Genomic DNA, 15,729 nt, shown 5'->3' with positions numbered 1-15,729 from the left:
AAGTCATTTGAGAATACGCGTAGCAGCGTAGCGTGCAGCACATAGTTTTAAGGAATGCAATCATAAAATCTAGGGACATTAGTTTGGCTTTTATGTAAAGGTTTCATAAATTTTATGGAAAAATAAAACACTAATATTTTTCATGAATGCTGTAAATAGTTCTCAGGAATGCATTCATATAATTTAGGGACATAATTTTGGGTTTTACGTATAGGTTCATAATTTTCAGGTATGCTGTAGATAGTTTTTAGGAATGCAATTATAAAATCTAGGGACATATTCATAAGTTCTATGTATAGCAATTGCATACAAATCATTTTACATGAACTTAATTTTTGTTACTTAAGTATACAAACATTGGATTTAAGAATATTAAATACTTGCATTTTATGAATGAATCATAAATCACATGAATCGTTCATACTCGTATGAATAAATTCATACAATTATAACTAAATTACATGAACCCGATGTTTAGCTCGTTTTTTATGTATTTATACATGAAAAACAGGCACATACAAAAACAAGTACCTTTTTGGTTCAGTGCATCAACCTCTTCTTTTGTTTTTGATCCATCAATATAAAAGTGTACTGACTCGTCTTCCAAGAATGCCCTATCCTACCAGAAAGATCTGGAAGGTATAGAAATCAGAAAGTTTCTGACGAATTGCAGAAAGATCTGGAAGGTATAGAAATCAGAAAGTTTCTGAAGAATTGCAGTTGAGGAATGATGTAGTCTGTTTGCTTTGATTTGATTGGATGGAGTTATTAATCCACTGCGGCGGAGCTTTGAGTCGAATAGTAGGGCTTGCAGCTCTGTGTTCCAAAAAACTGCAAAAACCATACATTACAATCGGTCTGATTACCGATATGTATAAGCAATGCTTAGTTTGGGTTTATAAGCCCCATTTACTACCAATAGCTGTTTTGCAAGAAAAGAGAGCTACATTAGCTTTTTTTAACTCTTTCTGGTAGATTTGGTTTGCAATTTAAATTTTTGTCTAAAATATGACGCAGACATTAATTGGATTTTCTTAATATACGCAGGACTAAAAAATGGAAGAATACCTCATAGAACAATTCAGAAATACAATATCATGCAGGTAACCATGCTGCATCACCTGTCTCTTTTAGGTTTCCGGACATCCAACACTATACGGAGACACTCATGTTTACTCACTTGCCTATTATTTCGAATAAAACGGATTTTGATTTTATCCGGCTTATTCGGATTGTTAATGTCTCATTTATGTGTGTATGTATATCCGGAATCTTTTTACAACTATTGTTTTTGAAATTTCAATTCAAAAGTCAGTCTTTATATTGTTATCAAAGTAAAAAGCTTTAAAAAAACTTCAAATAATTCTTTACCAACTATTTTAAGACATCACACATTCATGATTTTTTTGAATGCACTCGAGTCCTATGTGGGCTAAAATTTTACTTTGTATAAAATAAAATAAAACCGAATAGAGGGGTTTCTAAGCTTTCAAAAACACTATTAATTATAATCATGTTGAAGATTCATTCAAGTTCCCTTTTCACTTGGCACCCTTCTTACTTATCAAATTTAAGTCATTTTTTTTTTATCATAAATGTCCTCTTTCTGTATTTTTGAAAGAAACTGATTTAACGAGATATAAATATTGTTATTATATAAAATAAACCGTTTTAACTCTTTTAACTATTTGCGCAACAGGAAGTTACAAAAAAGTCAAGAAAATAAAAGAATAAAAGAGTCAGAAACACAAACTTTTTTAAATTGAAAGATTTTTGTTTTTAATTTAAACAAACAAGAACTTAATACAATATGTACCTAAATGAAAAATATAAAAAAAAACATGAAATAAAATAAATTAATCCACTGACTCTACTATGTAAGCTGTAAGGGATGTATATGTACGTATACAGTAGGATGATGTATTCATCACACGAGACGATGAACAAAAGTGCAATGAGCGAGTGAAAATGTTGGGGGTTGTGTAATCACTACACAGTAAAAGATTTCATGTAGGTTTTCATGCAATACGTGACAGTTGTGGCCGGAAAAAATAGGAACACTTATTTGGAACTTATTGCTGAAAATTATATTTGATGATATGCTAAAAGTCCGTTAAAAAGCTAAAGTTGTACGTTTTTATTAAATATTCAAGTATTTAATAAAGATCTTATTGGCTGTGGAAGTTTGTTAAAAATACGACAAGATGAAACTGAATAGATTGTTGTAAAATTAAAAGAGAATGAATTTTGTTTTGACCCGGTACCAACCCGACATCAAGCAACCCCATATTGAAGCTTGGAATGAAAAATTCCGTAGTAAAATATTGTCAGATGAATAGAAGAACAAATCGCATTGGAAATACTTATTAAAACTTTCAGTGTGGAAATAAAAACTCATTCTCGAATCTATCCAGAACCCTTAACATTTGAACTCAAAAAACAATTATCACAGCAATTGGAACTGCTAGAAAAAGTTTTAATAAAGCAGCCTACAGTACAATTACAATTTTGAAGTTTAAAACGTTAACTTTTGTTCTGGAACTGCAATCAGCACCTGCACAATAGCTTAAGATCCCAATTATTATCATTTAATAGGCTCATAGCACTTTCCGTTCGGAATGCTGTCCAAAATTTGGAGGAACAATTCTATCAGCTTAAGAACAAAGCTACTATCGAATCTGTGCTTCTTTATGGGTGCAGCATTTGGAAGGTTCCTTCAGCCTTAGCACGAAAGCTGTAAACAATTGTAAATAGATATCTTCGTAACATCCTAAGGTTTTTCTGGCCAAACCGCATATCAAATGAAGTCCTTCATAGAAGGACAGGTCAGGAACCTATAGAATCTATAATACGAAGAAGTGAGAGTCAATGGATTTGAAATACGCTCCGCAAAGGTAACGACTGCATTGCAGGCCAAGCAATGCAGTGGAATCCGCTCACTCAAGAAGGAAGAAAAGCTGGACGACCCAGAAGCACATGTCGCAAGACAGTCAAGGTGGAATTAGCGTCACTGGGCAAGAGTTGGAGGGAGCTGAAACACATCTCCGGAAACCGTATATGATGGCGCGTAGACGAAGTAGAGGCCCTATGCCCCCCTTAAAGGGTTCCCAAAGGACTTAACAGGTCTGAGGACCTAAGGAAGTAAGTTGTAATAGCACTTCTCGCTCCATAGGAACACCCTACATCATAAGCGAAAGCTGAATAGCAAAGTTAATTTAGATTAAAAAAAAGAATTGGACCCAATACAGAACTTTGAGGCACTCCAACCTTAATATATTTAATTTTGACTGCTGACTTCATCAATTTTAACACTTTGTGCACTGTTTTTTCTTAGATAAGTTTTGAACTAACTGGGTACCACATTTTAGTGATAATTTTTGAAACTTCTCTTTCAGATTCAGAGAATACAACTCAAAAACTGAAATTTTGTTAATTTGAAATTAGAGCTTCCTTAAGATTTAAGTATTTTTAGTGCCTAAATCCTCTTGAAAACTCTATCCCACTTTGAATAGATAACGACTTTTTTAAAAAAAAATTATTCCATCTTAACAACAAAAATGAGGAACCCAAAGAATGTTCATATTATTTTGGACATAGCTGTATATAGTGAGTGGCTGATGGCCTGGCCTGGCTCATGTGCTCTTTATACAAAAATACTATGCCTATATAATAATAGATATAGCATCACAGGATATACAAATATACGTATAGGTAGGTCCTATAGGTACTATGTATATTTTTACCAGCAGCAGCTCTTGCTGCTTCGGAGCTTTTAATTAATATTGACGGGGACTTTTATAGAAGCATCAGGGCATGTGAGCATGTAATTTGCTGGCAAAATGCACATCGTTTTTTTTTTCTTTCATTTCTTCACAAGTAGGTTTAAGGCCCCTATATGCATATGTATATATTTTTGTTAAAAATAAAATATATATATAATATACGTAAGCGTATCTACATAAAGGCACACAAGTGAAAGCCAGAATGTGTGAAATTGTTAAATTGTGGTCGGACTGAAGTAGGTCTTCTTGGCTACAAAAAAGCAAGTCAAGCCATCGTATCAGCTCCCCTTCTCTTATATCCTCTCCACTCTGCTTCTGAGCTTCGGATGCTCGACTTCTGGCCGAGAAGGAGCACCAGCATAAAAAGAGGTCTATAGTACCTACATTTAAATAAGTACAAGAGCCAGGGTATTCAATCAATGTTGTGTTAATTCTTTTTTCTTTAGCCCATAAGTAAGTCCTTAAATTTTTGTTTGTTTTGGCGTTTCATTTTTTTTTGAAAGTTGAATCGTTAAGAGTTAAAAATAATACTTATTTTTTTTGGATTTTAATTGCATATGCAGAGATGTTTATGAACATTTTTGAAGCAATTTATGGCACGAGTCGTAACGTATTATGTAAGTACAGACATTTTTTTTATTTTCGGTAACTGACTTCGTTATATGAAATTTTGTATGAAAATGATAACTTTTTGTTGGATTCTTTCTGGTTTTTTTTTTGATTGGATTCGTTAATGGCCACAGTTTTTAAATTGAAAAAATTGAAGTATTAAAACAATTGAAGCTGACAAGTGATGAAGCTGTGAGTTGTGAATGACATAACTGCATTTCATTTGTGTTTGCAATTACTTTTCACTTTAAAGTTTAAAAAAAACATTAATTTTATATTTTAATATAACAAAAATCCAGTTCAAAATTGTTGGAATATTTTAAAATAAAATGTATTATTTAAAATAGTGTATTTATGAAGGAGGATCATAGAAACAAAGATGATTAAACAATTCTACATAAACAATGTAAGACAAATGTATTATATTGTGTTGTTGAATCAACAATGCATCTGTTAAAAATAACAACATAAAATCTTTAAACTTCTACAATTATTTGTTAATTCGATTATAAACACATGAAATTTTATTTGTTCCTTCTATACTTCTGTATTTAAATTTTCTCTTAAATTCAGTTTTAGAACTTGAAATGCTGTGAATGCAAAATTAATAAACAGTAAAAAAAATTTAATTTTTAAATGGCGCCCAACTGAAATTGAGTCCAAATCAATTTACGAAATCAGTATTTAAATAAAATTTTTATCATTTTTTTCTACTATATTACAATTGCTCTAAAATTCAGTCTTGGAACTTGGAATGCTGCAAACAAAAAATATATCAATAAAATCAATGGGTAATTTTTAAATGGCGCCCAATTGAAACTCTAAAGATATTTAAACAGGAATATTGAGTCCAAATCAATTTACTATATCAGGATTTTAATGAAATTTGTGCTATTTGTTCGTACTATATTTTAAGTTTCTCTTAAATTCAGTTTTGGAACTTGGAATGCTGTACATGAAAAATTGATACATTGAATGAAATAATTTTTAAATGGCGCCCAATTGAAATTGGGTCCAAATCGATTTACTAGATCAAGACATGAATGAAACTTGTATCACTTGTTCCTACTTTACTAAAGTTGCTCTAAAATTCTCTCTTGGAACTTGGAATGCTATAAATTCCAAATAAATCAATAAAATTCAATTTTTAATTTTTAAATGGCGCCCAACTGAAACTCAAAAGATAGTTTTAACATGAATATTGAGTCCAAAAAATTTACTAGATCAGGATTTAAATGTAATTTGTATTAAATTTAAGGTCTTCAATTCAATTTTTAAAATACCATGACAATCTACAGTCATGTTAATTTTTTAAATGGCGCCCAACTGATTAATGTATGTTGTTTTGTCTTCTTTTGTGGTGTGGTGTTGTTTGATTTTTTGAAACCCTTTATAATATAAAAGGCAAGACAGCTTGTTAATAGGTTAACTTCGATAGAAATATTACCTTTTTGTGTTTAACAAGCACTATTTTGGCTTCATGGTTGTATATTAGATAGATGAGTGAAATAGATACTTTCGCTCTCTCCCTATTATTCAACATGCATCTTAATCATCATATGGTCTGGTTAAGGTCACTTCAATTTCTTTCCACAGCTCAATGAGCAATTAATTAAATCATTGTCAAGCGTCAAGCTAAGAACAAAAAATAAAAATTACATAATCTTTGCCTCAACCCGACCTCAGATATAAATTCTTCTCAATATGTACATCAATTGCCAATAAATCTTAACCCTCGACATTGATGTAGGGATCCAATAAGGAGAAAGCCATCATTGGCCTGGTATCAAACAAGACAAAAAATAAAAGTTAACTTAAGTAGGTAGAAGAAAAAGAAGCAAAAAAAGAGAAAAAAAAAATAAGTAAGTTCAATAGGCAACTTTCTGGACCACCATCCTATCACTAATACTGAACTGATGCGACTACTTGATGGGAAAATACTGTTCAGGGTATTAAATTTCGAAACTTTTAAATTCTCAAGGATCGAGAATCCTTATTTGAAATGTTTTGTTTTTTTCTTTTCATACAAATTTATACTCGTACATATATCAGTATCTTTTTACAGGCTTCCCTAAGCCTGGGGGCAGAGACTGATCCCTAAGGCGTACATTGTTGTGAAAACTTATAATACTCCTTTTGTGATTTTATAACACATATACATATATATTTTTTCTTGATGTTTGTTTTTTAGTTTAACCATCAACTTTGACATTGCAATAAATATCTTTATCACATTTGGCCGCCGCCGCTGCTGCTACTGGCACTGGCCCTGGCGTTGTTCATCCTTTATAGTTTCATGGGGTTAAGGCGACTTTATCAAATTACAATTTGGTGCTTTTTTCTTCTTAGAAGCGTATAATTTTTATTTCATCTTCTTTTCTTTTTTTATGCACTTTGGATTTACATTTTTTCTTTCTGTTTGTTTCTTGTTAGTTCTTTTTGGTCAGACTAAGATGAAGGAGATGAAATTGCATGAATTGTGTGTTGGTGCAATTGCCATGATATTGTCTCATCTGTTTAAGTTTCCACAAAGAGGATTCTATTATCTTGAAAATTTTCACTATCACAGAATGAAAAGAAAGAAAACTGAAACTCTAGGTCATTTTTTGTTATTGAAAAAGTTTCTGCATGGGGTTTTATTTTGAAGAATAGTTTTTCCCTTGCAAAAGAAAAAAAAGAAAAAGAAAGAATCCAAGATTCTTTCGCGAATTAATAGTCCCTTCGAAATTTCAGTTTGTTTTCTTTTATGTGTGTCTGTGTAAGTTTTATTAGTTTAAGCCACAGGGGGTGTATTTCACTGTAACTAATATTTCTTTAATTTTGTTGATTAAATATTTTCAAAATGGTAAGCTTGGTTCTTAGAATAATAACAATAAATCATATTTCATGGAACATCCTTTGGTGGAAGACAAAAATTACATTTCAAAGCAAAACACAGTTGTTCATATTGTGTTCTGTAAAATTAAACGGGGGGAGATGTTATGTAATCTTAAAATACACTTAAGATGTACATTGATTACATAAGCTTACAGAAACATTTAAAACTGTTATAGTAAAAAGAACAGAGTTGAAGTAAAAACAAAAGTTAAATGGCGCCCAATGTGAGTTCTTTTTTAATCTATATTTTGTAATGTTATTTTTGATGACATCTAGATTCCTATATATTTTTTAAATTATCCTCCCAATTCAAATAAGATAAAACCATTTCGTGATCCTCTTCAAATTTTCAAAATAATAAAGTGGCGCCCAACGCAAAACCAATAACTAATTTATCTTTCTTTTTTTGTATATTTTGGAAGAAAAGTGACGCCCAATAAAACGCTCACCTAAATGGCAGTTCTTTTTAATTGACTTTTATACGCGATACTAAAATGACAACTTAAAACTATAAAGTGGCGCCCAATGCTAACCAACTACATACGCAAAGATTGAATACAAAATTGTTTTTTTTTTTCTTATATACAATGAGCAATGAGCAACTTCATCAAATGCCAATTTTATTTGTTGGAATGAAGAATTTGAAAAAAAATAAAGTTACACCTATAAATCTTACATTTATCGAAATACATGATTGAAATTTATACCCTCAAATATTCAGGAACGCATAAAATACAAGTCTCATTAGTGTGAGTGCATCAAAAGATTTATTTTTCTAGAATCCAGACTTTTTATTGAAATTATATTCGTTACTTTTACGGTTTTTTATTTAATATATTTTGTACATGTACCATAACATGTATGCGACTTGCGTGTTCTTTATTTTTTCTCTAATTTATTTTGCTAATGGCATCTGAAGGATCAACTTGAATTCTATCCTTAATGAGACAGAACGCATAGCAAAATACTCTTTTGCTGTTCTGCTTGTGTTTTTATAGTAGGTGCTTAACCTGTGTATGATAGTTATATTACGAGCATGTGATGTGCATATGTATCTTGTAAAAAAGTATCTGAGGAAAGAATATTTTATGTATAGAACTGTTTTTTATTTACTCCTTTTCTTTTTAATGTGCACTCATGTTCAGTGTCATATCAACATCCATGAATATTATTCATACCTGTAACCTGTATCCATAAAAAAGTTTTTCATCATTTATCGTTAAAAAATTCATGCGAATATCAACGCACTATTAAGTGAAGTATTACAAATGGGGTTTGGGAGTGTTTTTCTTTTACCATGACACTTATTTATGCTTCGTTAATTTAATATTATCCACACCAATATACTTAAATATTTACCAGTCCCGTTTGTTGTGGTTTTAATTAGGTTTAACTCATTATTCAAATGTATTTCCATTTCATCACTGTTCATGTATGTATTAAAAATAAATCAGTTACATTAATTACAAAAATAATAAAACATAGAAATTGATTTCGAACTGAAAAAGTGGCGCCCAATGCCAGGCTAACTTTTAGTGGAGAAGAGTTATACGAATGCTATCATATTTATAATTGATAAAATATCACTCTTTGTCATTCCCCCGAGTTAATTTAATATCTAATTTGTGAGATTACTTAGTCAAACATCTATTAAAGTGGCGCCCAACAGCAGACTGCTAAATAATCAATATTTTGTTGGCCTCTATTATTTCAAACGTAATTTATACAAAATCAATGCAATTATAAATTTTTAAACAGTCTACTTTTAATCATCCCTTAATTATTAAAATAAAATAACAAAGTGGCGCCCAACAGACATGAACAATTTTCAATAAACCAATAAAATTTTTTGTTTCCCACTTAATCTTTTCAAATACAACCACAAACACAATTTTAATTTTTTAATGAATACTTAAAAGCCTCAAATTACAGTTTGTTGATTTTCACGTCTCATCACCAAATTTAATACAAATATTAAGTTTCGAAAAGATTTTATTTTTGGTCTTTGAATTATAAAGTTTGAATCATCTTCCATAAAATTTGGATTTGTTTCGAAAAGTTTTTGCAAGGTTCTTTAGTTTCATCTCATTAAAGGTAGAGTAAACAATTTTAACAGATGCTTTTATATGGTTTGAATTTAGAGAATTAAAACTCAGAAGAGAAAAACATTTTAAATACAAAGTTTCCAGAGTAAACTTTAAACTTTAATGGTTGTTATTCTATTCTTGGCCAGGCAGCGTTGGATCTTATTTGAAATAACTCGTAATAAATGATACAACAACCGTTTAGTGAATATAATTGTCTGAGTATTCTTCTTATTAGTTTAAAATTAAAATTAAAATTTCTGGAAATTTCTTAATTGTGTTCTTCCGCTGTTATGGGCAACTCATAAAAGTGTTTTAAGGGGCATACCAAAATTGCCAAATCCACTTAAAATGCAATTTTGTTTCGGAAAATTCCCCAAAACATCCACGCAAAAGAGAATCATCAGCTCTGTCAATTCCAGAAATCATTAATGATTTCCTGTAACAATTTATAGCGTGTGCTAAATTTTAGCCCATCTCATCCATTTGTAATCACTCCAATTTACACACTTCTGTGTACCCTAACCTATAATGCCAGCGATGGCCTTAATAGTAGGAAACATGCGAAAAGTACAGATAGAGAGAGAGAGAGAGAAAGAAAAAGGGTAGTTCCGTAGACTCGTATAATTGCCAAAATAATTGAACTAATTGTTTTTCTCATTTCATTTATATTGATTCGTGATTTATTTTGTTCTCGTTTTTCATTGCAATTCCAGACAAACACCAATAGTGTCATTCAATTGAATACCGATTCCGAAGCAGATCACAAACGTCGCCATCATCGCTTCCAACGTCAGCAATTGCACGAACTCGAACTAGCACAACGAGATGTAAAACGCCAACTAAACGAACTGCAATACCATCGCATCGGCGAACGTGTACGTAATTTAGAAATCGAACAGCACCGCATTGCTGGCGCCAATTTCAATCTTAGTCGACAAATCGCCAGTCTAGATAAATTGCACACCTCCATGTTGGAACTATTGGAAGATGTCGAAGGCGTACACAACAAAATGGACAAAACATTACCGGATGTGCGGCGAGAGATTTCCAAATTGGAATTCACCACAGCACAATTAAGCTCCGAACAGAGTTTAATTCGTGAGGAGGGTCAAAATGTGGCACGCAGCGTTCAAGCGATATCAGTGAGTGTGAGTGCATTGCAAGAGGAACGTGATTCATTCAAGGATATGCAAACCAATGTTGACACCTTGCGGAAAGATGTTGAACGTCTGCAAAGCATAACCGAACTTCAAAAGTCAATTGTTCATCGAAGAATCGAAAAGGTAAGAGACATGATTTAATACCAAAATTTGTATAGCTTGTATGCATTTTCTATTTCAATTCGAATTGTATTCAAATAATGAACATACCAATGTTCGTTCCTCCGGCAACGTTCTGGTGTTGTCCGCCATTGTTTATATGTAAAAAACGTGGAAAGCTTTGGTCAGTAGCTGGGTCCTTCATGAATTCGAAATGATGTTGGTACAACGAACCACCAGCATTTAGAAAAATACAAAAACTTGAAACCAAGAAGGGCAAAGGGATTTTTATAAAAGAAAATCTTTAAGCATGACTGCATGATTGTGGTTGACGTTTTGAAATGTCGAGAGGAAACAAGCATTTGGACATGTCCTGCCATTTTTATGTGTGTGTCCTTCCCACACATATCCGGAGAATGCTAAGTGCAATTTGACAGTGTAGTTGACATCGTTTTTTTCTTTTCTCTGTCTGCTTTTTCGTTTGCACCACGATGATAAAGCGAGAGAGAAAGAGGAATTTTGTTTGACAGACAATTGTTTTGGATTTTAGTATAGATATCCTGAAATCATCCTTTGTGAAGGCGCGTTAGCAACCAAAAAAGTATCTTTAAGTTAGTTCTTGTAGAAGGTTTCCTATGATGAGTGTGTGTTGATGTTGAGTTGAGTGCTTGCACATTCCCTCGCAGAGATTCTTAGGAAGGATTAGGAAACAAATCAAAAAACGAGCAAGAAACTGTGTGCATTTTCAAGAGATGAACTTTTTAAAGAAATATAAAAGATTATCTTCGAATCAGTTTTTGGTTCTTTTTATTTTTAAGTCTTCAATCCTGGAAACACATTTATATGGGTATATACATACATACATTCATATGTGATGACATTTCTCCTTTTTTTTGTGTCACCATGGAGTATTTACTCTGGAAAATTGTGTATTTTCTTAATCCGAAGATTGGGTTCCAGAATATATGTTCACTTTTTGATTGTTGAACGTTGATAGGAAAGATCCTTGGATCCTTATTTGTCATCATCTTTAGAGAAAGATAAAAGGTATCAAGAAAATAAGTGTAGTTTTCAAAAGTAATTTAAGTTTTTGAACAAACATTGCGCTCTACAAATACCATACATTTAATTTGTCTAATAGTGATTTAGTAAAAATGGCGCCCAACGTGGATCCTAAATTCACTTAATATACTTATATTTGGTCACAATTTACCATTTATTTGTTTGGATATTCAATACAACTGTGATTTTCACTAGATTTTTGCATTCAGGAAATTATTCACAAACATTATACGAAAAAAGTGGCGCCCAACGTTTGAATTGAATTTTTACTCTGAATAGAAAAAGCAATGTTGGTTTTAGTTTTTTCAAAGCTTCAAATTAAAAATCGGAAATTGATGATTTTTTGAGATACCTAGCACCAAAAAAACAAATAAAAATAATGAACCAATGTTGAAATAGCAACAAAAAATAAGTATCTAAGTTTTTTTCGTAAACATAATATTGTGCAAAGATATATGCCAACAAAAAATCAATCTAACTAATGCAAATTTTTTGTACGCGTTTGTACATTTATAATGTAGAATTTTTTGTACCTTCAATTTTCTAAAAATTGTCTTATTTTTTATCAAAAAAAAATAAACCTTGTTCAGATTGCTTTTAGATCCAGATTCATTTTAAATGATAACAAGAGGCACATGTTTTTCATACATCAAAATCATTAAAAAAAAAACGAAGCAAACATAAAAGAATCAAGCAAATTTAAGGCAAAAACGTGCCAAATGACCGAAATCTCTCTCTGGACGGACACGTTGCCATTTCCCAATCGACTTTTCACCTCCCCTAAAAATCACCTAATGCTGGATGCTCTTCGTTTATAAATACAAATGGGGTGAAAAGGTAGTACCCATCTGATGTGAGTAGTGTATCTTTATACGGTTCGAGAATGTATCGAACGATCGAAGCGTACTTCCATGGACATATCAAAAATGTATCGGACGAGGATAAATAAGTAAAATTCTGAATAAAAGCTCTGTTTACCTTCCCATTTGGATTTTTATTTTGTCGACTCATCGACATACATACCCGTTCCGCGTTCCGGACAGAAAAAATATAATAAATTATTGAAATGCCCCTCCGGGGACCTAGCTACGCAGTCTCTAGGCGAAATCAAATAACGAAGCAGGCTTCACAACCTTTCCTGAAATGAACATTTCAGGCACTTTCTTTTTCTTCTTTGGTTTCCTTTCCTTTCGTTTTATATTTATTTTTGTGAACAAATCGACTGAATTGAATTTTAATGAACAAATCGGTTTTTTGTTTTGTTTGTGTCATTGCAGATGGAAATGGAGGCAAAACGGAAAGCAATGCTTGCTTTGGATCTGCAGAGAGTGAACAAGGCTGATGCCAATATTGTGATGGCCGACGACTACAATGTCAACAAAAGCAGCAGCATCAGCAGTAGAAATAACAACAACAACAACCGTCAGCCAGCTTCGGAGAATATTGAAATGGCCGCACAGAACTTAGTTGAGAAATTGGAATCCGTCGAATTGCAATACGAGTCGATAATCAACAAATTGCCCAACGACTGCAGCCAAGTTGAAAAAGGATCAGGCTTGGCGGGCTCTGTTGGCTCGGGACCAGGTACACCTATATCAGGCTCTACTGTGTCGTCTGGGTTGTATTTGATTGCACCCGCAGGTCAAAATAAGCCGGTTATGGCTCACTGCAGCGGTGATGGCTGGACGACAATTCAACGCCGCTTCGATGGCAGCGTTGACTTCAATCGCTCCTGGGAGGCGTACGCTAGTGGTTTTGGGTCACCATCTGGTGAATACTGGATTGGAAATGAGATGCTTCATCATCTGACCGCCGACAATTGCACGGAACTGAAAATTGTGATGCAGGACATCTATGACAATACGTGGTACGCTCAATACAAGAACTTCTATATATCATCACGCGAGGACGGCTATCGGTTGCACATCAAGGGTTACAGTGGAAACGCCTCGGATGCGCTCGATTACCAAAATGAGATGCAATTTTCGGCGATAGACGTCGATAGGGACATCTCGAATACACACTGTGCTGCTAACTATGAGGGTGGGTGGTGGTTCTCCCATTGTCAGCATGCGAATCTAAATGGTAGATATAATTTGGGTTTGACATGGTTTGACGCTTCCCGCAATGAGTGGATTGCTGTGAAATCAAGTCAAATGTTAATTACAAAGCGTCCGAGCTGCAACGTCGATACCGTCCGGCCGTCGTCATCGTCGTCGTTATCAAATCAAAGTCGTCATACAAGTGCCGATGCGACGGCAGAACAAGGGTCATCTGTGACGTCGTTGTCGTCGTCGTCGTCATCATCGTCAGCGACACCACTCACAGAAGCTGCTGCGGCGGTATCGACGAGTAACAGTAATGACCAAAATACGTTGACAATAGTTAGTGGTAGGCGGGCTGTTGGGTTGAAATCACCACAAACAGCAGTAATCACTAATGCCGAACTTACTTAAGTAAGAACCACCACAACCATCGCATCTGTAGTTTGAAGCGCAGTGTTTTTTTTTTATTTTATTATATCCATTATTTATTTTAATTTAATTTTATATTTCATTAACAACAAAAATACGCACATATTTCAGTCGAAACAAAAATTTCTCATATCATTTCATAAAAGTTTGCACAAAATGAAAATAATTCACAAAACAAATCAGATTGTAAATAGAAAATGATGATAATTAATTTCCTATATAGTGAGAATATGCGAATTAAAAAATTGGTAATGAGAAGGGGATTGGTATAGTAAATTATTTTTTGTTTTAATTAAAAAAGTGTATTATTTATGATTTAATATAAATTAATGTATAACTTGTACACAAAACGTATAACGATATTTTTAATTGAGTAAATGAATCGAATGAATGTGTTCAGTCAGTGAGAGTATGTTTTTTGAATGACTTTTATTATTATTATTTTTGTTGAAGCAGATAATATTTTAATAAAATTCATTATTTTTGGAATTTTCAATGCTTATTTAATAAGCAAATATTAAATATTTCAAAGTTTATTATGCAAAACTGTTAAAAGAAAATGAAATATACAATAAACATATTTTTGGAAATTTTCTGTTGGGCGCCATCTAATTTTTTTTTTCCAATTTCCAAAAATAATTAAAACAAAAAAATATGGACTTTAGTTAACATTATTTAATGAATGAGAAAATCAAATAATTTTGTTGTTTCATCTTAATGTTACTCATACATATGAGAGGCTGACGTTGGGCGCCATTTTCAAATGATGTCTTTTTGAGTAAAGGAAGTTCTGATATAAAATGATGAAATTTGTCTTTCATTATATCACTTTCAAATCGTAACTCGCTTTCAAACCTGATCAGAAATACTCAAATTGTCACATCATTTGTTGAAAGTTCCATGTTGGGCGCCAGTTAAATTAATAAATCAAAAAATTCTATTTTTTAACTGCAGACATTTGGGTTTAATCATCCGTTCAACTGAGAAACATCTTTTAACACTAAAAGAGGGTAATTTACTCGTGCATATAGATTTTCGACAAAAAGTTTAAAACGTAATTCAGAAAAGTACAAATTTATTGCTTGATCTAAGCCTTTTTATTTTTATAAACCTCTATTAAATTAATAATTCTTAATATTTTGAAAAGTTAATGTTTAGTTAAAATATTGGCTGTGACGTCATACATCCGTCCTCCTCAACGCACCGTACTAAAAATGCTTCATAAAAATAAATCTATTAATAATATAATCTGCTTCAATTACATACATTTATAAAGTTTTTAACTTAAAATTCCTTATTTAAAACGCAAAGTATTAAATAATTGAATTAAAAGTTAAAATATATAACCTTAATTTTTTAGTCATAGTTATGTAGGTGTTTTTATTATTTTTTAAGTCAATCATTTATAACCGTTTTTCAAAAAATTCACAAAAAATATAAATAAAAAAAAATGATATAAATATAAACCTATATATGTACATGTTCAGTATATTAAAATAGTTTATAAGACCAGGTGTAAGATCTCCAGACAAATAAATAGAATAAATTAAGTTATTAATAAAAACAAATAAAACAAAAA

At 32.1% G+C, this 15,729-nt stretch overlaps 1 protein-coding gene across 1 annotated transcript in view; it reads left to right on the top strand.

The window, feature by feature from the left end:
* The window catches only part of LOC129950981 (protein scabrous), a 54,222-nt gene extending 39,893 nt beyond the window's left edge, over positions 1-14,329 (top strand). The window contains exons 3-4 of the mRNA XM_056062962.1: positions 10,069-10,638; positions 12,954-14,329. Of these exons, the coding sequence (XP_055918937.1) occupies positions 10,069-10,638; positions 12,954-14,132 (1,749 nt within the window). The 3' untranslated portion in view covers positions 14,133-14,329. The remainder of the gene's footprint in view (positions 1-10,068; positions 10,639-12,953) is intronic.
* The last annotated feature ends 1,400 nt before the right edge of the window (positions 14,330-15,729 follow it).

Source organism: Eupeodes corollae, chromosome 3 (assembly GCF_945859685.1).
Source record: "Eupeodes corollae chromosome 3, idEupCoro1.1, whole genome shotgun sequence".
In the NCBI taxonomy this organism is placed as follows: domain Eukaryota; kingdom Metazoa; phylum Arthropoda; class Insecta; order Diptera; family Syrphidae; genus Eupeodes; species Eupeodes corollae.
The sequence above is the reverse complement of the archived record's forward strand: the minus strand, read 5'-3'. Positions and strand labels throughout refer to the sequence as shown.